Genomic DNA, 25,925 nt, shown 5'->3' with positions numbered 1-25,925 from the left:
GTAGTTGGATCTCAGTTACAGGCGGGAAGTGCGTGGACACCACGTTATGGCCCGTGCTGAACATCATGCCTGTCGTGGCTTGGTTCCCTTCATCAGGTGCCTTGCTTTGGCCGGCGCGTTTACTTTGAAAAAATTAGAGTGCTCAACGCAGGCGATTCGCCTGAATAACAGTGCATGGAATAATAGAACAAGATCCTGTTTCTGTTCTGTTGGTTTTTGGAATACAGGATAATGATTAAGAGGGACAGACGGGGGCATTCGTATTGCGGCGCTAGAGGTGAAATTCTTGGACCGTCGCAAGACGAACTACTGCGAAAGCATTTGCCAAGAATGTTTTCATTGATCAAGAACGAAAGTTAGAGGTTCGAAGGCGATCAGATACCGCCCTAGTTCTAACCATAAACGATGCCAACCAGCGATCCGCCTGAGTTACTCAAATGACTCGGCGGGCAGCTTCCGGGAAACCAAAGTATTTGGGTTCCGGGGGAAGTATGGTTACAAAGCTGAAACTTAAAGGACTTGACGGAAGGGCACCACCAGGAGTGGAGCCTGCGGCTTAATTTGACTCAACGCGGGAAAACTTACCCGGCCCGGACACTGGGAGAATTGACAGATTGAGAGCTCTTTCTTGATTCGGTGGATGGTGGTGCATGGCCGTTCTTAGTTGGTGGAGCGATTTGTCTGGTTAATTCCGATAACGAACGAGACTCTAGCCTATTAAATAGGTGCGTGGTTCGCTGCACCTTGCACCCTTCTTAGAGGGACAAGCGGCTCCTAGCCGCACGAAACAGAGCAATAACAGGTCTGTGATGCCCTTAGATGTCCGGGGCCGCACGCGCGCTACACTGAAGGAAGCAGCGTGTTTTTATCCCTGTCTGTAAAGACTGGGTAACCCGTGGAACCTCCTTCGTGATTGGGATAGGGGCTTGCAATTGTTCCCCTTGAACGAGGAATTCCCAGTAAGCGCGAGTCATAAGCTCGCGTTGATTACGTCCCTGCCCTTTGTACACACCGCCCGTCGCTACTACCGATTGAATGATTTAGTGAGGTCTTCGGACCGATACCCGGAGCGGCCTTTCGGTTGCGCCGGTGTGTTGGAAAGATGACCAAACTTGATCATGTAGAGGAAATAAAAGTCGTAACAAGGTTTCCGTAGGTGAACCTGCGGAAGGATCATTACCGGATGTTATTTGGCATCGTTTTGTCTTCTTCCTCTTGTACGGGGAATGGACTCGATGTGCGAATTTATCTGGCGCCGATCCCGACCAAGCTTGGATGCCGTCGGGACGGCACAAAAAAAAGACAACTGTGGTTCGGATGTGCCTTTTTCTTTGGGTGGCCTCCGTTCCTTTCGATGATGCGCCCAGCGGGATCCCTCTGCTGCCTCGATTGAGAGGAGATTTCAAGTGCACCGGGACAATCTGCGGGTTACAAAAGGCGCCTCGCCCCCTTTTTCGTCTCTTCTCGAGGATCGCCCTTTTGTTTTGATTAACGAAGAGGCGTTTGAGAAGAAGCTTTTTTTTGCGCTTTCGAGATGGCATGGGATGTGCCGGGCGCGAAAAAAAAACAACAACTTGTGTTTTGTCGTACTGATTGAAAAATCCAAAAACATTGACACGACTCTAAGCGGTGGATCACTCGGTTCTCGGGTCGATGAAGAACGCAGCCAGCTGCGAGACTTGGTGTGAATTGCAGGACACACTGAGCACTTACTCTTTGAACGCACATTGCGGCCTCGGGCCTTCCCGTGGCTTCGTCTGTGTGAGGGTCGGATCATATATCAATAGAGGAGAATTTGTTTTCTACCTCGTTTTGACTGTGTCGGATCGTGGGCAGCACGCAGTTTTATGCTTTCTTGCGTTGCGTTTTCTTTGAGCAAATGCACGAGTGGTGCGATTGCACGCGTGCGCTTAACCAGTCCTCCTCCTCCTACGAGTTTTTATCGAACACTGCATGGGAAAACGAAACTCGATTGATACCGTTTGTGGAAAATCCCGTACCAAAAAATCTTTCGCACGTTGAACGGCGCTGTGACGTCGGTGCGTTAGAAACGGAGATTTGAAACGGTTTCTTTTCGATCGATTCTGTTTTCTTTGGCGTGGATGTTGTTCGAGTGGAAAAACCGTGGGACGGAGTTGGCGTTGGCGCGTTGAAACGCGGCGTCGGCAAATGTAAATCTCGTGGCGTTGATTTGCACAAAAAAAAGAAAAACGCTTCTGGGAGGAAAGTTTTTTGCGTCGTAGCCTTCCGTCAGTCTAAGACCTTCGCGTCCCCGATGAATACTGGAGCCATCCAGTAGGGGAATGCCGTTGGATTGCGCGCTTTCTTTTTTGTCGAATCGAAAGCGATGCAAAGCGTGTGTACAACAACTGTTAGTTCGCCATCCTTTTGTGTTTTTGACATGTGGTAAGGAGGCGAAGTTTTTGTTGGAAAGCGCACAAAATAAATTGTCGACCTCACATCAGGCGCGACAACCCGCTGAATTTAAGCATATCACTAAGCGGAGGAAAAGAAACCAACAGGGATTCCCTTAGTAGCGGCGAGCGAAACGGGACCTAGCCCAGCACCGAATCCCTCGTCCTTGCCGGCGATCGGGAAATGTGGTGTATGGGAGGTAACGTTCCCGAGAGTTTTGCGGTGGTGCAAGTCCCCCTGACAGGGGCTTGACCCAGAGTGGGTGCCAGGCCCGTCTCCGCCACTGCTCTCTCGGGATGGAACCTCCCGTGAGTCGGGTTGCTTGAGAGTGCAGCCCTAATTGGGTGGTAAACTCCATCTAAGGCTAAATACGTCCGAGAGACCGATAGTTCACAAGTACCGTGAGGGAAAGTTGAAAAGAACTTTCAAGAGAGAGTTCAAGAGTACGTGAAACCGCTTAGAGTAAAACGGGTGGGCCCTCGAAGCTCGAGGGCGGTGGGATTCAGTTTCGCTGTGACGTGGAGCGGTGTCAGCGTCTTGGTTTACGGGCTCTCCTTGTGGGGGCCCGTTCCGGCTGCCCGCGCGGTGCCGCGCACTCCGGAACGCATTTTCCACCGTCGGTAGGACGCCGCGACGGGCACGGGTAACCCTTTCAAGAACGACTTTGAGTCCGGCCGCTGGAGGTGACCGGCGACGGCCCTTGTTTGGCTGTCGTGGGAGTTATACCTGGCCGGTAATCGAGTACGTCACCCTGCCCAGGCCTCATGGGCTACTCCCTTCGGGGAGGCCCGAAACGATGCCCTCCGGAATGCGGAGCGGGAAACCCGGCTGGGTCAACGGGTCGCCTGCCTTAAGCCAGGTATTCGCCTGACGTTCGGTGTTTGGGGCTCGGAACCGGCGAGGCGGGTTCTTTCCGCGGAGGGTCGTCATGGTTGGCGGCGAGTAGGTCGGTAACCCACCCGACCCGTCTTGAAACACGGACCAAGGAGTCTAACATGTGCGCGAGTCAATGGGTCCCTCAAAACCCAGAGGCGCAATGAAACGTGAAGGCGCGGCCTCGTGCCGTGCCGAGTTGTGATCCCGGGCCGCCCAGGGGTCCTATGCAGGGAGCAGCAACGGCCCGCCCCACACGCTCACGTCGTGGGGGCGGCGCTAGAGCGCACACGTTGGCACCCGAAAGATGGTGAACTATGCCCGGGCAGGACGAGGCCAGAGGAAACTCTGGTGGAGGTCCGAAGCGCTTCTGACGTGCAAATCGATCGTCCGACCCAGGTATAGGGGCGAAAGACTAATCGAACCATCTAGTAGCTGGTTCCCTCCGAAATTTCCCTCAGGATAGCTGGCGCTTGTTGCCGAGACCAGTCACACCTGGTAAAGCGAATGATTAGAGGCATTGGGGTCGAAACGACCTCAACCTATTCTCAAACTTTCAATGGGTGTGTCGGAGGCCTTCTGGTCTGAGGCCTCCGGAAGCGATGAGAGTGCCAAGTGGGCCACTTTTGGTAAACAGAACTGGCGCTGTGGGATGAACCAAACGCCGGGGTAAGGCGCCCGATGCGGGACGCTCATGAGATCCCATGAAGGGTGTTGGTTGCTTAAGACAGCAGGACGGTGGCCATGGAAGTCGGAACCCGCTAAGGAGTGTGTAACAACTCACCTGCCGAAGCAACTAGCCCCGAAAATGGATGGCGCTCTAGTGTCGACCCTATCCCCGGCCGCTGCCGGCAGATGCACGCAAACAAGGGGGTGCTAAGCTGCAGCGAGTAGGAGGGCCGCTGCGGTGAGCGTTGAAGGTGTCGGGCGTAAGCCCGCCTGGAGCCGCCGCTGGTGCAGATCTTGGTGGTAGTAGCAAATACTCAAGTGAGAACCTTGAGGACTGAAGTGGAGAAGGGTTCCATGTGAACAGCAGTTGAACATGGGTCAGTCGGTCCTAAGGGAAAGGAGAAGTTCTTTCCGAAGCGGGAGCACTTTTTTGCAGTGGAGAGAGCCCCGCAGTCACCGAAAGGGAATCGGGTTAATAATCCCGAACCCGGACACGGAGATTGGTCCTTCGGGGCCCAGTGCGGTAACGCAAACCAGCTCGGAGACGCCGATGCGAGCCCCGGGAAGAGTTTTCTTTTCTCTGTAACGAGATCGAGTCCCTGGAATGGGTTCGCCCCGAGATAGGGATGGTGGCTCCGTAGAGCAGTGCGGTTCTTGCGCTGTCCGGTGCGCTCGCGTCGGCCCTTGAAAATCCGAGTGAGGGAGTGTGATTTTCGTGCCGGACCGTACCCACATCCGCAGCAGGTCTCCAAGGTGAACAGCCTCTAGTCGATGGACCAATGTAGGTAAGGGAAGTCGGCAAAACGGATCCGTAACCTTGGGATAAGGATTGGCTCTGAGGACTGAGCCGGTCGGGCTGGGGACCTGAAGCAGGAACGGCACTGCACCGGGACTGGGCGGGGCTCGCCGTTCACGCGGCGCGGCCAAGCCCGGACCAGCGTCGGGACCTTCCTGTGGAAAGCCTCAGCTGCGCGGCGTCCGAGGGCTTCGTGCCCAAAGTGCTATGCTTCGGCCGGCAAAAAACAGTCAACTCAGAACTGGCACGGACCGGGGGAATCCGACTGTCTAATTAAAACAAAGCATTGCGATGGCCGCTGGTCGGTGTTGACGCAATGTGATTTCTGCCCAGTGCTCTGAATGTCAACGTGAAGAGATTCATCAAAGCGCGGGTAAACGGCGGGAGTAACTATGACTCTCTTGTGAGCGGGCTTAGCGCACGCGTTGGATCACAGAGGGTAGCCCCGATAGGATCACCCTATTCGGCGTTTGTTTCGAGTTTGGCCGCTCGGAGCACCTAGTTACTCGGGGAGTTGGAGCGTGACCATAAAGTTCGGACCTTGACTATGGATCACGGTAGAGCCTCCGACTTCCCACGGGATGTGTACCTCCTCGATGGTACCGCTGGAAACGGTTGTCTGAACACCGGCCAAACCACATCCCAAACCCAGGATCTACGGGGAAACCCTCCCCGCAGGTTCAAAAGCGGCTCGGCAAGTCCGAAAACCCACAAATCGGAAAGCCACGGGTCAATGCCCGACGCTCCGAGCCCTAAGCGTTGCTTGTCAGCCAGAAGGTCGCAAGGTGGACCCGGAGCGGAGGCTCCTCCCGGCGGACCCGAGCGGGATCTGTCGGAGGTGGCTGCTCGGGAGCCTGCACCGAAAACAGGAAAGCAAAAGGACAAAGCTAAGACCAAGCACACGGGAAACACGATGACTGTGCTCCCAAGGTCTAGCAACCACAAAAGGAACGAGGATGCACGATTCGGCGTGCAGTCCGTAGAGCCAAAGCAGATCAGTGCGGGGCGACCACTTCGGCAGGGGGAACTGCCGGAGGAGGCCGAGCGAGAGATCTGCCCCTCCTTGAGTAACAAACACCCAGAGGAAGAGTTGGAGGACACTGAAGCGTCCCAGCGGAGAAGACGGCAAAGGGCAAGCCAGTACCACGCCACTGTAGCACCCCCACGAGGACATGTCGGGGTAGGTATCCGCCCAGAGTCATCAGAGACCGCAAGGGAACACGTGATCCCCGGAATCCACTCTGACTCCCGCGGGAGCCGTAAGGCGGCCCGCACCAAGGAGGGTCCCGAAGAAGGACCCCAGCAGAAGCCTAGGTCCCGGAAGAAGCCACTGATGGTGTTTACACCTAAGGCCGGCGCCGGGGCACTGATGGCGACTGCAGAGTCAGTGGACGAAGCGGGTTCCCAACGCGCTAAAGGGGCGCGGGCCAAACAGTACCATGCCGCAGGAGCACCCCCACAAGGAATAGTGGCGGGAGGTATCAGCTCGCAGCCTTCTGACGCCGCAGGGAGCCGAAAGGTCCACTCAACTGACTCATTGAAGCGGACAAGGCACGAACCTAGGCAAAGTGGATGGTCGTCAGGTCCAGCTGTCGGTGCCCCTAGGTGTGGGGATCACCCCATGATGGAGCCCCGCACGGGGGAGCGCACCTCGATGACCGCCACCGTAGCAAGGATGGTGACTGCCCCAGACAATTTGACAGAGAGTGGCCACAGTCCTAGGTCTGGTCAAAGGCCACTGATGGACAATGGGCAAACGATGTCAAGGGACCAACGCAAACCCAGGCCCGCAATGAGGGTGCGCGTACCAAACACGTCCGTGACTCCTGAGTGTGGGGACCGCACAGGGATGGAGTACACATTCACAAGTGTCCATACTCAGAAGGACCAAAGAGCCCAACATGTATCTCAAACCGTTCTGGTGCGAGACAGTCAGCCAGTAGGCGCGGCAGCTGGAGGTTCGTCTCATCAGCGCTCTGAAAGCAGCTTAGCCCCGAAAAGTGACTGGTTGGAAACCAGGAGAAAGGAGAAACCCCTAGCCAGGAGAGCCCGTGATGAAACCGCGAAGTCCCCGTCTCATCAGCGGAATCTAAGCGGTGCGGGCACCCCAGGCAGGGGGGGATCTTCAACCGGGTTACTCAGCGTGTGGAAACCCCCACCAAGCGTCCCGCTCGGGGCGCTGGAGGGATTGCGCTGGCCCAACCGAACCCCCATATCCCTACTCACCGAGGAGAAGTCAATCGCAGTGCAACTGTCCAAGGAGAGTCGCAACGCTCTATCAACCCTTTGTCGGGGGACACCCGGTCGACGATGTGGGTATCAGAGACCGGGGTGGACCGACAATCCTTGCCACATAAAGCGGCAACAGTTTGGACGGCGGAACAACGAGGAAATGGTGGCCAAGAAAGTGCGCACTCTGCAAATGCAGATGCATCAGCACTAGTCGCAGCCCTCCAGGATGATGAAGAGGCTCCTCTGGGAGAAAGCAGAAATGCCACCCAGACTCAGCAGTCTACAACCCCATGTGCTACACCCTTCGAGTGCTCCGATTGTGGTCGGGCATTCAAGACGAAAGCGGGACGCACACTACATTCCAAGGCACGCCACCCAGTGGAAGCCAATGCGGAGGTAGTGGTGGAGCGAGTAAAGCCCCGACAGGAAGCTGAGGAGCGATACCTACTCGCAAAGCGAGAGGTAGAACTCCGACGCGCGGGGTCCAGGTTCTTGAATGTGGACCTGCGCAACTCGTTCCCAGCACGAACGCTGGAGTCGATAAAAGGACAAAGAAAGAAGGATGAGTACAAACAGCTGGTGCAGCGCCTGACTCAGGAGACAGTACCAGCTGGGGGCGTGACAGACGTTGAGGAAAAAGAGGAAGACCCCCGACCGACCGGAAGTGCCCAAGGCACCGAGGGGGAGTCGGCAATCCTTGAACACATAAGGAAACTCATCCAGAAGCCATGCCCTCGGAAATTCCAGTCTGACATACTGTGGGACATTGCCAAACAGGCCTGTGAAGGGGTGGATGTATCGGCCAAACTCGACGACTATCTCCGGCACGTCTTCGTGTGTGACAAGGGTCCAAGTCATGGTCGCACTGGGGACCGTCAGGCAAAGGGGCCGACGAGTCGCCGGAAAAGAAAGAGACGGGAATACGCCAGGATGCAGGAGTTCTTCCGGAAACGGCAGGGCGACTGCGCCCGGGGTGTCTTGGATGGCACTCCGGAAGTCCTGGTCGAGGACCCAGCCCATTTGCTTGCACAGTGGGAGGAAGTCATGTGTCCACCTGGGCACGAGATGGCTACTCCTACTACTGCAGTAATGCAGGAGGAGGGAACCTCGGAGGCAAAGGTAAATCTCTTCTATCCGGTGACATCGCGGGAGGTGACGAGTAATCTGCCACCCGTGAAGTCGGCCCCTGGCCTGACGGGTTCACCGCGCGACTGTTGAGGACGGTTCCCAACACCACACTCGAGGTCATCATGAACCTAATGGCTCTGGTGAAACGCGTGCCGACGTCGCTGAGAGGGGCGCGCACGACCTTCATTCCAAAGAAGTCCCCAGCCAAGTGCTACTCGGACTTCCGCCCCATAACGGTCTCCAGCGTGCTGCTGAGACTGTATCACAGGATCCTGGCGAACCGACTGATCAACGAACTGGATTTCGACTACAGGCAGCGAGCTTTCACCCCTGTAGACGGATGCGCAGAAAACGTCTTCCTGTTGGCCTCCGTTCTGGAGGACGCCAAGCAAAAGCTCCGGCCGCTGCACATGGCAAGCCTGGACCTGTCCAAGGCTTTCGACAGGGTGACGACAGAAGCGGTCCTCAGGGGTGCTCGCCGAGCCGGACTCGATCAGGGGTTCCTCGACTATCTACAGGATCTGTACGAGGACTCCTGGACCAAACTGACACTAGAGGGTTCATCCAGGGTGGTACACCCCACAGTCGGCGTGAGGCAGGGAGATCCGCTCTCCCCACTTCTCTTCAACCTCGTGGTGGACGAATTCCTCCAAACACTGGACCCTGGTATTGGGTACAGCTCCGACCAGTAGCAACTGGATGGGATGGCTTTTGCGGACGACCTGATAGTCTTCGCATCCACCCCGGAAGGTCTGCAGAGGAGATTGGACAGCCTGCACTCATTCGTGGGTGCACGGGGGCTGGCAATTAATGCGGAGAAGTCGTTTACCGTCTCGATAGTGCCCTCGGGCCGCGAGAAGAGGACGAAGGTTGTGACGACAGGCAACTTTTCGGTGTCGGGGATTCCCCTCCCCGCATGCGGAATAGAAGCCAGGTGGAAGTACCTCGGGGTGGAGTTCTCTCCAAATGGAAGAAACGTCCCGTTGACCAAAGACGTGGCCAGTATGCTGGAGAGGGTGGCAAAGGCCCCTTTGAAACCCCAGCAAAGACTGGTAATTCTCCGCTTCTGCCTCATACCCCGACTCTACCACAGGTTGGTACTCGGACGCTGGAACAGAAAGCTTTTGAAACGGCTGGACGTCCAGATCCGAGATGCGGTGCACAAGTGGATGGCGCTACCGCACGACACGCCCCTTGGATACTATCACGCTCCCGTTGCTGAGGGAGGGTTAGGGGTTGGGTCCTTTAGCACTGCTATCCCCTGGATGCAGGTTCAAAGGCTCTCTCGGATGGCCACCTCAAGCAGCCCGATCTGCCGCCAGGCCGCGGACACCTATATGGTGAAAACGGCCCTGGACCGAGCAAAGAAGGCTTGCGTGGTGAGGGGAAACATCCTCAGTGATAAGCAGAGTGTCGGGAAGCACTGGAGTGCACTCCTCCACGCGAGCAATGACGGCCATGCCCTCCGTGAGGTGCGGCAGGTGCCGGCAGCGCAGCGTTGGGTCCAGGAGGGCACCGGCTTACTCACGGGGAGAGCCTTCATAGATGTCAATAAGCTGAGGATCAACGCCCTTCCCGTCCGTACAAGGACCAAAAGAGGCCGTGACACCGACAAGAATTGTCGAGGGGGCTGTCGGGCATCCGAAACGCTGGACCATGTGTTGCAAAAATGCCACAGGACCCATGCAGCTCGGATGAAGCGGCACGACGGCTTGGTACAGATGGAGAAGAGGTTCAACGGACCTCAAACACTGATCCCTGACATCGTTGCGCGACGGGTCTTAAGGGAGAACACTCCGCTGGAAAAACAAGAGAGCGCAGTGATTGATGCCACAGTGATCACCTGTGGGTATCCGCTCCTCAAGGCCCACGAGAGTAAAGTGCGAAAGTACGACGTCCCCCAGGTCACCTCGATCTGTAAGGGAAAGAATACCGAGCACCCTCTCGTCACCAGCGCAACTCTAAACTTTCGAGGAGTCTGGTGCAAACAGAGCGCACAGGACCTGCTGTCGCTCGGGCTCACGAAGCAAGACCTGAAGATAATGACCGTCCGGTGTTTGCAGGGAGGCATTCACTGCTTCAGGGTCCACCACGGGATGACGTCCGTCAAGTAAACGGACTCTCTGGACGCGGCCTGAGGCTGACAGGCGACAAACGGTAGACCAGGAGTTAGATGGGAACTCTGTGCCGGCACTTCATTTCCCGGAACAACCCTTGAGTGGATGCGCTCCATTCGGGGACTTCCGGGATGGGTTGAAGCCGACACCCTGGCCTACAAGTCCTCCTGGGAAAGCTGGACGGCGGACTCAGGGGGCACCTTCGCCAGGTAGGCACACTTGGGGAGGTAAGCATCTGGCCTGGATGACCCTTTACGGGCTGTCGGTCAGAGGCACAAATAAGAGGTTCCTCTGCCTAACATCTCAGAGTGACTATCAGCTTGGGGGTATGGGCATCCACCCGACCCCACGGGCCAGCTAAGTAGCCAAATGCCTCGTCATCTAATTAGTGACGCGCATGAATGGATTAACGAGATTAACGAGAGTAGATCCCGGGGGGGTGGGGTTTTTTAAGTAATTTTTTATATTAGGATGCCTGCTATACCTTTGTGGTGCGGGCAGAGGAGCAATTTTATTTTTATTTTTCTTGACTTAATTTCCCTTTTCTTTTAAGTCTCCTCTATATATTTTGTCCCTATCTACTGACGTCTTCCCTAGGCTCCGAGGGGGCAAGACGTGCATCGAATGAGCTCCCCAAGCTAAGTATAATTTTTATATTTCCAGGCTAGCTGGAAGTATATTCTTTTAGGTATTAGTGTATAAAGCTCTGGCGATTAGTTTCCAGGTGTTTTTGTTTTTCTAAAGTTAATTTTCTTTGATTTCTGAGCATTTTTGTGTGAGCTAGGCCTAGCGGGAAAAAATCAAGATGGTTGCCACTTGATTTTGCGTCCAAACTCAGAGTTTGAGCGCTCGCCCGTACGTATAAATCTAACGCCCGTGTTCCTCGCGTTTGCGCGAACACGAGCGTGTGTTTGTTTCTTTTGTAGAGCCAAAACTTTTATTTTTACAGCTACTTTGAGTTTCGAAGTGGTGGGGTGCTAGGCCAGGGGGCAAACAAAGGAAGCCTGAATTACGCAGGCTAACTTCTTTTCATTTCTTTTCGGGGTGTTTTTCCGATTAGCTGGACGGGTAAGCTAGGTCCCTTGTGTAGCTAAAAGCCTAGCACCACCCTTTCCAGGTGGTGCAATCTGTGTATTTCAGTTTTTTGCTGATTTATAGGCTTTTCCCCCATTTTTAGGGGTGTCCCTTTGTGAGTTTGTCCGCGCCATTTTTGGCACAAGAGACTCTGTTTTTTTCGTCGCGAGGAGCGGCTGGGGATTTTGGTACTGTGTTCCTGCTGGGCTTTGGGTTTTGTTTCTATTTTTGCTTTTGGGCGTTTCTTGGGCAAGCTGTCTGTCATCTGAGACGCTCAGATGCCAGGCAGCACTAGTGGCGATGCCTCCCCCCCGGGGGAGGATGTAACTGAGAAGGGCGACGGGGATTCGCCTCCAACCCAAGATAAGATTGAAACGCAGGCGAAAAAAATGAAATTCAAACTGAACCCGAACGCCGCAACCCTGGTTGATATGTACCGGGAAGTGAGTGAGGCAATCCCCGCGGTTGGCATTAAACTCACTAAAACTCAGGTGGCCAACATGCACGGGGCCTACGACCGTCTGTTGGGGTTTGCCTTAGAGTTAATTAATCAAAATACAACACTTGCGGCGAAAATGGAAGCGTACAAGGAAGAGAGGGAGAGGGCCCCAGCCCCCGCAGCCCCCTCTCCCACGCCGGAGAGTGTTGCCGCCCTGCAGCGAACCTTCTCGCAGGTTCTCCAGCAGAACCCGGCGACTTCGAGCCCGAGCCCCGCCGGCCAGCAGCAGGGGGGGGGCACCACTCGTGGCCCCCATGCCAGCAACACCACCCACAGCCGCCAGGGAGAGCCTGTTGATCTACCCGACAACCAAGCCAGCAGCTGGGGTGGAGCCCTACGCAGGGATCTCCCACCTGCTGTGCACTACCTTCAAGCCTTCGGAGCTCGGACTCGGCTGCGTCGAAATTAAGCAAGTGAGAGGGGGGGCAATTGTCCTCGGTCATAACGCGGCCGGGCTTGACTGCCTCGCGGAGGCCATTAAGGCCAACGCGGAAACCGCGTTGAAGCTTACAACTAGGCGCTCAGAAAAAAGGGCCCCACAGGTCAAGATTGTGGGGGTTGACCCAGGGGTGGAAGCTGCGGACCTAGTTGAGACTCTAACCTCAATGAACGACCTCCCAACCGAAGACCAGAACAAGGTCGTGGCCTCATTTCGGGCAGCATCGGGCACCATGGTCCATATTCTGGAGGTTGGGCCCCAGACGAGGGACATCCTCCTCCAAAAGAGGAGGGTGTATCTCGGATGGACGTCCTGCCCCGTTTATGAGAACCTTGGCGTCCGGCGCGGCACGAAGTGTTGCACTTATGGCCACACAGCTAAAGTGTGCAAAGACCAGTCCTCGGCCTGCACTGAGTGTTCCGGCGACCACCCCGGGGCCAACTGCAGGGCAATTGAGAAGCGGTGCCGTGCATGCGTTCGGAGCAACGAGAAGTTCAAGACGAGATTTCACGTCGAACACTCGTTTGGTTCGAGGGCATGCAGGGCCCTGCTTGAGAAGGAGCAGCAGGCTCGACGATATTTAGCCTACTAAAAGCCCCTTTACCAAGCATTCATAGGTACATAGCTCTAATTCAATAGTTATCTTTTCCCGCTTTTGAGCTGAACATACATTAACTTAAAACACTAACTATGACCAGCTCGGATAGCAGACTAGATATCCTGCAGTTTAACGCAAATCACTGTATAAGAGCTATAGACCAACTTAAGATAGATACTATGGAAATTAAACAACGCATCACCTGCATTCAGGAACCTTATTATCTTAAAAACAAGGTTGTGGGATTCAGCATTAAAGATAATGTCATAGCATTCGAAACAAAACCCAGAGTCGCAATGGTAATTCACGATAACTTTTGCGATGCATTTCCTATTACCGTAGCCAGAGATCTGCTAGTGGTCCGCTGTAACACAGAAAACCAAACGTTTGTGCTAGAAAACGTTTATATACCACCTGATGACGACATAACACCTTGGCTGCAAACAATCACCGAAGTTGTAGACCAGCACAAATCAGAAAAACTTATATTATTAGGAGACTTTAACGCCAAAAACCCCAGCTGGGGGGGACAGAGATTAGACCAGAGAGGAGAGGAATTAGCAGACCTTTTTATAAGCTTAGAATTAGTGTGGATCAATGACAGAAACTCGTCCCCAACTTTCGCCTCACCAAACGGCGAAAGTTGGATTGATCTAACTATTGTAAATGGACACACATTAGGACACATTTCGGATTGGGAGGTTTTGGACACTCCTTCAGGCAGCGACCACAGCTACATCAAAATTACAGCTTTTGGAAACAGGTGCCCAGTCAAAAGACTAAAAAAAACAGGCGAGATAAAGGTTATAGACAAATTAATAAAAGACCGCTGGCTTAGGGACATGTCAAGCAGACCTCTCGTTTCCAAAATCATTTAGAGCATGTAATTAGAACATTTTATGACAAAATTGAAGAACTTACGGAAATATATTCCAAGGTAGTTACCTATCGAGCAAATGAAGTTAAATGGTGGACCCCACAACTTTCTATCGAACGTAAAAAAATTCGGGCGCTTCGGCGCAGATATCAAAATTGCAAAAATAACATTAGAGATCACTTTAAGAAATCCTATTATGAAGCGCACAAAGATTATAAAAGCAACATAAAGGATGCAAAGCAGAGCTCTTTTAAAGAGTTCTGCGGTGTCATCCACGGCAATAATGTTTTTACCCTCCCATATAAGATAGCACTTAACAAACTTAAACGCCCGGTAGTGCTTTGTCCTCTCGTGTTACCAGATGGAGTTCGGACGAAAAGTCTGGCAGAGACAGTACGTTTTATCCTAACAACGCTATTCGAGGAAGATGACCCAAACAGCGACTCGGCACATGAGACCAACGTGCGTCTCATGTCACTCGAAGATATCAATACAATCAATGACATACCATTCACTTCAGCAGAGGTAGATGCTGTTTTGGCTAAATTGAAATTAACAACTGCACCCGGAATTGATAATATCAAAACCTTTTTTCTGAGAACAATCTACAACAACTTTAAAGAACTCTTTCTTAAAATTTTCAACGCGTGTCTGGAATTTGGTTATTTCCCCGCTGAATGGAAAGAAGGAAAAATAATACTACTCAAAAAGACAGATAGGGTTGAACGTCCCTCCGGATATAGACCGATATGTCTGAACTCCATCTTTGGTAAAGTATTAGAAAAATTAATTAACAATAGGCTGTACCATTTCTTACACTCTAAAAAACTACTTCATGAAAACCAATTTGGCTTTACCCACAGAAAGTCTGCAGTAAGCGCGTTATACAAAATTAAAACTAAGCTGGAGGACGTCAAGAGGGAGGGGAAGGTGGCAATCTTGGTGTCTCTGGACATCAAGGGAGCCTTCAACTCGCTCTGGGCCCCAGTAGTAATTAACAAACTAAGAGAAAACAACTGCCCCAGAAATCTCTTCAATTTGGTTCGAGACTTTTTGACAAACCGCAAAATGTCCTACTTAACAAAAAGCGAAAAAATTACTATCGGCTCAGTAAAGGGGTGTCCGCAAGGTTCACCCCTCAGTCCACTTCTTTTCAATGTTGTTATTGCGGATCTTCTTCAACAAAGATTCGAAAACAATATAACGATTCAGGCATTTGGTGACGACGTAACCCTAATAGTGACGGGAAAATCACGGAAAGAACTGGAGGACAATGCAAACCGGGCGCTAAACCTCATTAAAGAATGGGGAGATGAAAAAAGGCTAAGCTTTAACCCGGCCAAGTGCGAAGTTCTTGATATTGGAGATCAGTATAAAAAACGAGTACCAACCATTAAATTGGGAGGTCGCAACCTCACTCATGTAAATTCATTAAAAATCCTCGGGGTCGTTTTCGACTCAAAACTGACATTCACGGCACATGCAGAATATCTAAAATCTAAAATAACTCAAAGCACCCAAGCCCTCGGCATGTTTTCCGGGGTCAACTGGGGCATCAAGGGGACACAATTCAGAGACATTTATATCAGAGGAATAGAACGAGCAATTACGTACGCCGCCCCCGTATGGAGGAAAAATACAAACAATTCGCACTGGGCCAGAAAGCTACAGTCAGTACAAAGAACGCCGCTTTTGAAAATAACTAAAGCATACCGCACCGTTAGCAATATCAACCTTAATATTCTCTCAAACATTATGCCAATAGCACTAACACTCGATAAAGAAGCCGCGTCATTTCACTTGTTTCAGAGAAACAGTGACCACACTATACTTGGGACGACCTGGGAGACGGAAAAAATCCGAAAACTGTTAGACCCCTGGGATACGCACCCAGCAGAAAAAACAGCTGTATCATTCTTTAAAAAAGCGCCTAGCACTGCTCAGCTTAACATCTTCACAGATGGATCTGTCTGTAACCAGACGGTAGGAGCAGCATTTATAATACTAGATGAATCGGAAAAATCAAATAAGAAAGCAATGTACAAATTAGAAAAGCACGCAACAATATATGATGCCGAAATGATTGCAATTCTGAAAAGTCTGGAATACATATCAACTTTTAAAAACAGTACAACCTTTAACCTATTCACGGATAGCTTATCCACACTGCAGGCCCTAGCTAACCCCCACAATAACCATCAAATAATTCAACTCATAAAAAATACCATTAAAACAATTCGAACAATGCATAGTATAAATCTAATGCGTGTGAAAGGCCACACTGGGGTGGAGGGAAACGAATTGGCAGATAAACTAGCAAATAAAGCGCGAACTCATGGAGAACCGGTAGCGTTACCCATGGGAAAAAACTATGTCAAAAAAGAAATCAAAATTCAACTCTTTAAAGAATGGGATCAGCGATGGAAAGAGGAGGGGCAAAACTCCGAATTGAGTACATGGATCCCTAGTACATACGATATACCAGACAATTTTCCAGCAAACTTTTACGTCTCACAGGTCGTTACCAATCATGGCAGGCTGCCTTATTACCTCTATAGAGTGAAACTGTCTCCCGACCAAAACTGCTTCTGCGGGAGGCAGTGCGTTAATTTCCTACACTATCTTAATGAATGCCCGTTACTAAAACCTCTCGCGGAACAAGTGTACAGTTTATTGCCCGGCAAAGTGACCACTGTCACGGATAAAGATAAAATTAACATTCTAAAAAACCAAAAAATTCTTAAACTAATTGGAGAAATGTTAAATCTCATTGGGGCAAAATTAGGCACATTAGAACGAAGAGGGCTAACATAACAAAAAAGTGATTGTCTGTCGGAAAAAGCGGGCACAGTGCAATAATCGGTGAGCGTCCCCGCCCGCACCACAGGTGCAAAGTGCTCTGCACCTTCCGACACGCAACACGTGCCCAGGCACTTCCTGGCGCACAGGGAAGAGGGAAGGGATGGGAGGGATGGGGGAAGGGAACTCACAAACGCACAGAAACACTCACTTGCACAACAACAGGAAGGTGAAACCCGGGAATACTCCCCCATGCAGCGGTGCCCCCGCCCACGCAACCCTCCAAAACCCCGTACTGATGGGTAAGGTACGGGGAAGGGGTGAGGCAACGGTGAATAGCCCCTCACCATGGAGTGGAGGTACTCGAGCTCCAGCACATTGGCAACCCAATGCCAAGAGCAGGGCCATCTGGGGAGGTTCGCGGCCACCTTCAAACATTAACTGCTACAGACGAGGTAGTGTTGGGGGCCCTAGGGGCTCCCGCGCTCGGGGTGCGGGCTGGGCCCGCGGTTTGCCGCTGTCTTCTCCGGCCAGATGGGGCTGTCATTAAGACATGCAGTGCCCGCTGCGGCTCCTTGGCCACAAGGGGCGAGCAGCGGGCACCTCGGGGGCCGTGAGACAGCGGTGGGACGTGGGTCGGGTGCGCGCCGGGGGCGCGGGGATTTCTGTGGCCCTCTCTGGCACTCCCACATAACATAAAATACGATACCAAGTAGCATACACCACAACAGCAATGGCGACGTGGCGCGAGTACAGGCGTAAGCGGCGCCCCCGCAGATGGGCGTTCAGGTGGGCCCGCCCCTTCAGCAGATGGGTGGAGGGGAGGGGCCCACTGGACGCGGCTCAAAGCTCGGGAAGAGCAGGGCCGCTTGTCTCGGCCCGGGAACCATTTACATAAACTAGTATAATGGGGACACCTACAAATAACACGAATGTATACGCACAACCAAACATAAGACTGCCGCATACAATGCCCCCAAGGCCTCGGTCGATGATAGCGGTGCCCCCGCCGGACCCGCTTCACAGCCACAGCCCGGGCAGCCTGCTGGGGCGGAGAGGCCGGGAAACTGGCCTCTCTGATCTAGCAGGTGTGGGGGCCAGGGGGACAAAGCCCCGACCCTGTGCTCTCGAAGTTCCCTCCCCTTGTTGAGAGAGTGACGAGGGGGGACGACCAGAGTTACGGCCGAGGGACAGGGCCATATGCCGGGACCATGGGGGCCTGCAGTCAAAAGACAAAGGGAGGACAGGGAAAGAGGGAGTAGGAACACAAAAAGGGGAGGGGAGGGGGAGACTAATGAAGGCCTTTCTTTTCAGCACCCTCGCGATCCCCACCCGAAGACAGACAGCAACCCCGATTCGACCATAAAATTGTTTATTCCTCAAGAAGCCTGTAATCAAGAACCAACTACCGCCGACCATCATCCAGCAAGCCGTCCAGATCCATAATTCGACCATAGAACTGTTAAAACATCAAGCATCATGTAAAAAGAACTTTCAACAACCATCGTCAACTAGCCCGAAACGCCACTCAAGAGAAGTCATCAGAGAAGAACTGGGGGGAGGGAGATACATTTTAGTAATTGTTTAGTCCAGGAAGTAGCATGTAAAAGGGGGAGGGATTTTAGAAAAGGCTTTCATTAGTGTGTACATTGATATGTATATATTTTTCTTTATATCTTTCACATATTTCACTTAAATTTTACGTCTTTTTATGTTTTTACCCTATATATGTATGTTTGCAATTTTTTCCTTTTTTTATATTTTTGCCTTATATATGGGTGTGTATGGTTTTGTGTGTATGTATGTATGTGTGTATGTACATGTCTATGTATATATACATATATATATACTTTTTTATGCATTTTAGTCTAAGAACACTATTTCATTTTTACTATTTTTCTGTAAAGTGATAGCATGCTCACTATTTTACTCTTCATCATATTTAACCAATATATATAGGCTTTTTCATTCTGTACAGCGGGTGCATGCGCGCTTCTCTTCTGGGGAAAATTTGAAAAAGATTTTTTTTTTCCTTTTCTAGTTTTCAATAAACGTCGCTGATGGACTGGGCCGGTGCCCTTGGCTGTGGTTGTGCTAAAACAGTAGATCCGGGGGGTGGGGTTTTTTAAGTAATTTTTTATATTAGGATGCCTGCTATACCTTTGTGGTGCGGGCAGAGGAGCAATTTTATTTTTATTTTTCTTGACTTAATTTCCCTTTTCTTTTAAGTCTCCTCTATATATTTTGTCCCTATCTACTGGACGAGGACGACGACGACGAGGAAACACCGAGATCTCCAAGCAGTAAGCTGTATTGTTTCAATCGTTTTTTTCCCTTATTTCTAGATTTCTGGTTAAATTATGTTAGCGGTTAGATTTCTAAGATCCGTGCGATCATTTTGATATATTGAGTCTTAATTTAGCTATTCTAGAACTCGAGAAATTAACCTTCCAAATCTGTGTCCACCATTCCAGCCTTGGCAATTCGATTCGAACAGTAGAAGTAGAACCCTTCAAAAGACACCGTATATGTTGTTCTTCTCAATTGAAAATCTTCGTTAATAATCTATTATCCTTGGTAATTTAACTCCGGCATCATGACAAGTCAAGAACAAGGTAACTGTGGACAGGAGGGGGGCGGAGGTGAACCCGATAACGACCACCACAACACAATTGAAAAATTACATTTGGGAGTAATTCAATTGGTCAGCGACGAGAAATCCAAAATGTACAAAGACGTAGGACGCCAAATTCTTTTGATCTTTGCGCAAATGATGACTCTTGTCGGTAAACAAAACACGGAGAATGTCATTCTGAAAACCAAACTGGAGGAAAGAGGAAGAAGTTATTCTTATGCTGATGTGCTACGCACTCACTCGGACATGCCGCTGGATCCTGGCGCGATGCAGATCTCTGCAACGCGACAGGAAACAGCAAATATCATTCAACCACGAACATCTCCCTCACGACGAAAGAATGCATTATTGATTTATCTTCGTAATTCGACTACAACGGCCTCCAATGATATAAAAGTCCTCTTAAAGAAATATTTTGACCCTCACGCCTTAGGGCTGTCAGGACTAACTTTAAGAGAGATTCGGGATGGCTTGGCGGCTCAGTCTGACTCCGCCCAAGAACTGGAATCGTTATATCAGGCAATTGAACAACATCCGAGTACTCGAGATATGTTTGTCCTTCGAAAACCAAACAAACGAAACCCACAGTTTCGAATTTCGGGAGTGGATCCCGATATTCTTCCGGCGGAGTTATTGGCTACTTTAAACACCCAAAATTCAGACCTCAAAATTTAACCCCAAGACTTTACTCACCGAACTAGTTATAAAGAAAAATCCGGAAATGTCACTCATATTATAGAAGTTGAAGCACCATTCTACCAGAGAATTCAATCTAAAGAAAAGGTTCATCTTGGATGGACTTCCTGTCCAATAACCGAAAACTTCTATGTTCCCCGTTGTACGAAATGCTGCCAATATGGACACACTAAGGCTAAATGTATATCGAAGTCTGGTTTCTGCACTATATGTGCAGAAAACCATCCAACCACGGAGTGCACAATTACGCGATACCAGGACGGGAAATGTAGAGCATGCCAAAATCGCCGACTTCATGCTAACCACCCATTTGGAGCGAGTGAGTGTGGAACACTGGCGTTCCACATTACTCGCCTCAGAGCTCAAACTGATTATCCGCAATAATTCCTTAATTTGGATTTGATCTTTGAACAGACTAAAATCGAAAATGGAAAGTAAACTTAAATTTTTACAATTAAATTTAGGTAAATCAAAAGCAGCAATATATATTTTAAATCAAATATATAACGATCTTCAAGCTCAATTTATTTTAATTCAAGAACCTTACGTACTAAATAATAAAATAATTGGTTTTCCTATATTGGATAGTATATACTGTTCACAGACGGATTCCAAATGCGCTATTATCATTAAAGATAAAACATGCTCCACGTTTGCAATCAAATTAGAAAAAGATTTAGTAGCCCTAGAATGTACATTTTCATCATTGTCCATAATTGTTATATGTGTTTATATCTCGCCTAATACTCCAATACTTAACTATCTTATTAGACTAGATCTTTTAATGGCAACCTTAGTCCAGAAAAATATAATATTTGGGGGAGACTTCAACGCGAAAAACACTAGCTGGGGGGGGAGATTCTACTGATGATCGGGGGGAACAGTTAGCAAACTTTTTCTCAAAACATAACCTAATTATAATAAATGACCCACATTCACCACCAACATTTACTACGGGAAATGGGAGGAGTTGGATAGATATTACTGTAACATCATCTAACCTCCATAGTTTAATATATGACTGGAATGTTTTAGATTCTGTATCTCTAAGCGATCACCAAATAATATCTTATGTTTTGATAAAACAATTAGGAATCACAAACAAAAGAATAACCCAGAAAGGAGCAGCTCAACTAACCCTATATATTCGTAACGAACCCTGGTTCAAATATATTAGTTCAAATCATTACTCTGCTTTCCAAATAGACTATATTTTAAAGGAATTTTATTGTAAATTCCAACAATGGATAAAATTATGCGAAAGAAATGTTAAAAATCACAAACAACAGGTGCCGTGGTGGAGTCAGGAACTCCAATTAATGCGAGCAAAAACTAATGCATTAAGACGAAGATTCCAGGGTTCTCGTAATTCATTAATGGAAACATACAATAAGCGAATATATTACGATTACAAAAATCAATATAAAGATCTTATTTTAAAATCCAAAATAGACTCATGGCATAAATATTGTTTTGATACTACTAAAAGATCATTGTTTGGTGTCCCTTATAAATTAGCTTTTGATAAATTAAAAAAAAAATCTATTATCCCACCAATAAGATCAGATAATACAATAACTACCTCATTCGAAGACTCAATTAAATATATTTTAGACACACTCTTTCCACATTTAGACCCCCCTATTAAAAACACCTATATTGATCAAATCCAGGCTTATACTTCCACTCCTCCCATGACCTTACCTGACTCCCCTTTCACATTTCTCGAAATTTCTACTATAATTAATAAGTTACGGAATAAAACTGCTCCAGGCCTTGATGTAATAATTGTTAATAACCTCCGTACTATCTGGACTTCTCATCCTCATTTTCTACTTTCTATATTTAACTCCTGTTTAAATATTGGCTACTTCCCAAGAATATGGAAAGAGGGGAAAATTATATTAATTAACAAAAATGACCGGGACAATAATCTACCGGGTTCTTATAGGCCTATTTGTCTCAATTCAGTTTTGGGAAAGGTATTAAAAAAATTAATTAATAATCGAATTTATTTCTTTCTCAATTCTAAAACTTTATTACACCATATACAATTCGGTTTTACTCATAATAAATCTTCAACATTAGCATTGTATCAATTAACAACCCATTCGAAACAAATAAAAGAGCACGGAAAATCTGCTATAATGATTTCTTTAGACTTTACTAACGCATTTAATTCCCTTCGCTATCCATTAGTACTTAATTTCTTAAGAAAGCACGAATGCCCGTCCAATTTGTTTAACATCATTCAATCTTTTTTCCAAGATAGAATCATTACATTTGTTACTCCAAATAAACAAAACATTAGTAAATTAACTAATATTGGCTGCCCACAAGGCTCCCCTCTGAGCCCACTAATGTGGAACATATTATTAACTAGCTTACTAGAGATAAGATTTCACTCGCATACTTACATTCAGGCTTTCGCCGATGATGTGGTCGTGGTAGTGGCGGGGAGTTCACGCCGAGAATTAGAAACAAGATCATCAGACACATTAAACATAATAGGTACTTGGGCTTCACAGAACTGTCTAAATTTTAATTATAAAAAATGTCAATACCTGTTAATTACGAAAGGCACCTATCTACAGAATAGACCTCCTATCGTATATTTTCAAACCCATAGATTACCCATAGTTTCCCAAATTAAAGTTCTAGGAATAATATATGATTCACACTTATCCTTCCTTCCCCATCTTCAATATATTAAACACAAAGTCCACACACATAGCCAAAAGATATCTCGTATATTCTCAACCAATTGGGGACTTTCTTCACAACAATTAAAAGATATTTATATTCGCAGTATAGAAAGATATATCGTATATGGAGCGCCGGCATGGTGGACACCCACAAAGAATTCCCATCTGTTAAGAACTTTAATTTCAATTCAACGAATTCCTTTACTAAAAATAGCGAAAGCATTCTGTACAGTTTCCAATATTAGTCTTCCGGTGTTATGTAATTGCATACCAATAGAGATAATTTTAGATATAGAATATTTTATGTTCTGATTATTCCAACTACATCATATCTCTAAATTTGAAAATGTTACAATTGAACCAAAAGATGTATCTTATCCTATAGATCCTTGGCTAACCCACCCAGCACTTAAATTTCAAATTAATTTCCAAAAATATAACAAAGAACTCTTATCTTCATTGAACAATACGTTGTCACTCTATACAGACGGCTCAGTCTATTTAGATCAAGTAGGAGCAGCTTATGTCATCTTAAAACAGAATGGAGGAATATTAAAGGTAGGTAAATATAATTTGGCCTCTCATAATACTATCTTTAATGCGGAAGCTATAGCAATCTTTAAAGGACTAGAATACTCTCTTACAATTAACGAACATTACCATTCAATAGTCATAACAGATAGTTTATCAGTATTACAAGCATTAGCAAATGCTACAAACCGAAACTCATTAATTAACAACATTAAGAGCTTAATTCAAAAAATTATAGAAAAACGTGCTATTTCCTTCTACCACGTGAAGAGTCACTCTGGGGTCATAGGTAATGAATTAGCTGACCAGTTTGCTAATTCGGCACGTAGATATGGTGTTTTTCATCCTCTTCCCAGATCAAAACAAAATGTAAAACATAACATTATAAAATTGGCAAGAAAAAAATGGGACCAAATTTGGCAAGAAAGGGGGCAAACCTCAGAATTAATAAAATGGATTCCGTCCATAACTAATATCCCTTCTTGCTTCCCTCCTTCGTATCATTTAACTCAACTCCTAACTGCACACGGAAGATTCCCTTTTTATTTCCATCGATTTAATATTCAAGACCACACGATATGCCCTTGTGGAGAATCTTGTTTAAATATAGATCATTATCTGAAAGAATGTCAATTAACACAGCGATACAGAAAAGAATTAGACACTCAAAACCTAACAACAAATAAACGCTTAGCTATGTTAAATTCAATAACAAAAGTTAAATCTTTGACTAACCTTGTACAATATATTACATCATTAATTCCCTAAAAAAAAAAAAAACCGTAATAATAATTGGAGACTCGATGTTACCAATGATTTAACAACAAGGCAATGTGGCATGATTGTTTATTACGAGTAACGAGATAAGAAAAGAAGGAAGAAGAGAAGCAAAGGGGAAGAACAAGAATAGAAAATAATAAGAAGAAAAAGAAGGAGACTGGGAATGTTAAACATATTTTAACAACATCATGGTAAACAACAACAATGAAAAACCCAACTCAAAACAACAAAATGAAAACGCCACATTTTAAACAACTTACAACAACTAAATACAAAATGACAATGACATAACAGATTAGACAGCCTTACTTTACAACGTCTGAAGAAAGAGGAAGACCCACTAAAGATCAGGGGAGCTTAGGACTTGTCTTAAGCTCTGGGCTTCCATAACTTATCGAAAATGCTTTCAAATACCCACCTTGGAGAGGACCCATTTATTCGGATAGGGGGCTCTGGACTAGTTCCAGCCGCCCGGGCCTCTCCTACAGATGTTGCTTTTCTTACAAACTCACTATTGAGAGGACCCATTTCTTGGGATAGGGGGCTCTGGACTAGTTCCAGCCGCCCGGGCCTCTCATTTAGCTTTTACCTTTTCTTAAAATATTGGGAGGACCCATACTCACCCCAGGGGGCTCTGGACTAGTTTCAGACGCCCGGGCCTCACCATTAGCTTCTTCTTTCTCTTAAACATTGGGAGGACCCGTATTAATGATAGGGGGCTCTGGACCAGTTTCAGACGCCCGGGCCTCACCATTAGATTCCACCATCTACTACGGAGTGGAGAACATTTCAGTTCTGCAATGTCGGTTGACATCGTATACCACATTCTTGAACCACCGATTCCATATGTAAGTGGTGTCGGAAAGAAAATGGACAAAGGACTCAAACATCTTTGACTCGAAGTGATTTATTGATCACACGAAGACTACCCAATTGAAAATGAAACTTACACATACTTACAAAATGAACACAGAAACCTGAGAAAGGGACGAAGACAATCCTAACTTAAGAAACAAGACGAAGAGGAAAACGAGTAAATGGAAATGCTCGTAGCAATAAACCCTCATGCATGCATAGTGTAAAGAAAGAAGAAAAATATTAAACAAATCTATTAATACAGTCAATTCTCTTTTAATTTACTCACAACATCTATTCTCTATTAGACAGATAATCAGATAATCTAATTATTTGTTTACCTGTCCTAGGAAAAGTAGCATTTGACATAAACTATAAAAATATACACACCATTTAAATCGCTCTTCTTAACTCACTTCGAAAGGCACACCATTATGATCGAACCTCTAAATAATATCTTGCACACCGGCATACTTGTAATTCTTGAACTAAAAATACTTTCCCCCCTCCAACACCTATCGAGTTGAACCTCAGAAAATATCTTAATCTGAATTTCTTAACCTCATAAGTAATCAAAAATCAGATCACGAAACACTACAACAGAAACATCCCGGCCCTTTGGCTGGGTTTATATATAATATTTTTACTATATACCTATTAAAATTTCAAACAGAACAGACAAGGTGCAGTGTACCAAGGAAGGAAGAGAATAGAGAAGGGCAGGACTGGAGAGGAGAGAGCAAGGAAACAGGAACCTGCAATGAAAGAAGACCAGAAATTCCCATAATTGTTACAATCAAAAAGGGGAAAAAAAAAAGTTAAGATCTATGTAAATAATGTACATAATGTAATTCTATGTAAATATATATTATATTTACTGCTTTAACCTTCTATCTAAATTTATAAACATAAAGTATATGTAAATATTTATAACGTCTAATTTCCATTTTCCATGTATCCTGATTACAGATAAATATACATACCTCGCTTCCTCGTCGTCAACTTCCCGTTCAGGAGACAGGCAACCCGGAGAACCCCTGAAGAAAAAAAAAAAAAAAAAGAGAAGATAAAGTCAAAATCAAAACATACATTTTTGATAGAGAAAATAAATGCCCGCTGACTATTTCTTTGCCCGTTCCCTATTGAGGGTTTCGCTGTCTCCCCTGTTATTCTTTTTGATTGGCTTTTTCACCAAAAATATCTTTGA

At 47.5% G+C, this 25,925-nt stretch overlaps 1 protein-coding gene, 2 non-coding genes and 1 pseudogene across 3 annotated transcripts in view; all 4 read left to right on the top strand.

Annotated features, from left to right (window-relative positions):
- The window catches only part of LOC120847243, a 1,816-nt gene extending 637 nt beyond the window's left edge, over positions 1-1,179 (top strand). Inside the window, exon 1 of the ribosomal RNA XR_005717314.1 lies at positions 1-1,179. This exon is cut by the window's left edge and continues 637 nt beyond it. This is a non-coding gene — a ribosomal RNA (small subunit ribosomal RNA).
- Positions 1,180-1,618: 439 nt separating this feature from the next.
- Positions 1,619-1,771, top strand: LOC120847117. The gene has a single exon (XR_005717196.1). It is a non-coding gene; the product is annotated as a 5.8S ribosomal RNA (ribosomal RNA).
- A 12,679-nt stretch (positions 1,772-14,450) lies between these two features.
- Positions 14,451-18,076, top strand: LOC121834427. The gene has a single exon (XM_042288114.1). The coding sequence runs from the start codon at positions 14,786-14,788 to the stop codon at positions 16,529-16,531; it is 1,746 nt and encodes a 581-aa protein (XP_042144048.1). The 5' UTR covers positions 14,451-14,785; the 3' UTR covers positions 16,532-18,076.
- A 4,002-nt stretch (positions 18,077-22,078) lies between these two features.
- On the top strand, positions 22,079-25,217 carry LOC121834429 (annotated as a pseudogene).
- Positions 25,218-25,925: the final 708 nt, after the last annotated feature.

Source organism: Ixodes scapularis, unplaced genomic scaffold, assembly GCF_016920785.2.
Source record: "Ixodes scapularis isolate PalLabHiFi unplaced genomic scaffold, ASM1692078v2 ptg001158l_1___fragment_3__unscaffolded, whole genome shotgun sequence".
Lineage (NCBI taxonomy): Eukaryota > Metazoa > Arthropoda > Arachnida > Ixodida > Ixodidae > Ixodes > Ixodes scapularis.
This window is presented reverse-complemented; position numbering and strand designations above follow the sequence as displayed.

What these genes read in the sequence shown, in the direction of transcription:
- LOC121834427 (XM_042288114.1), top strand. Translation starts at nt 14,786, where the DNA reads ATGTCCTACTTAACAAAAAGCGAAAAAATTACTATCGGCTCAGTAAAG.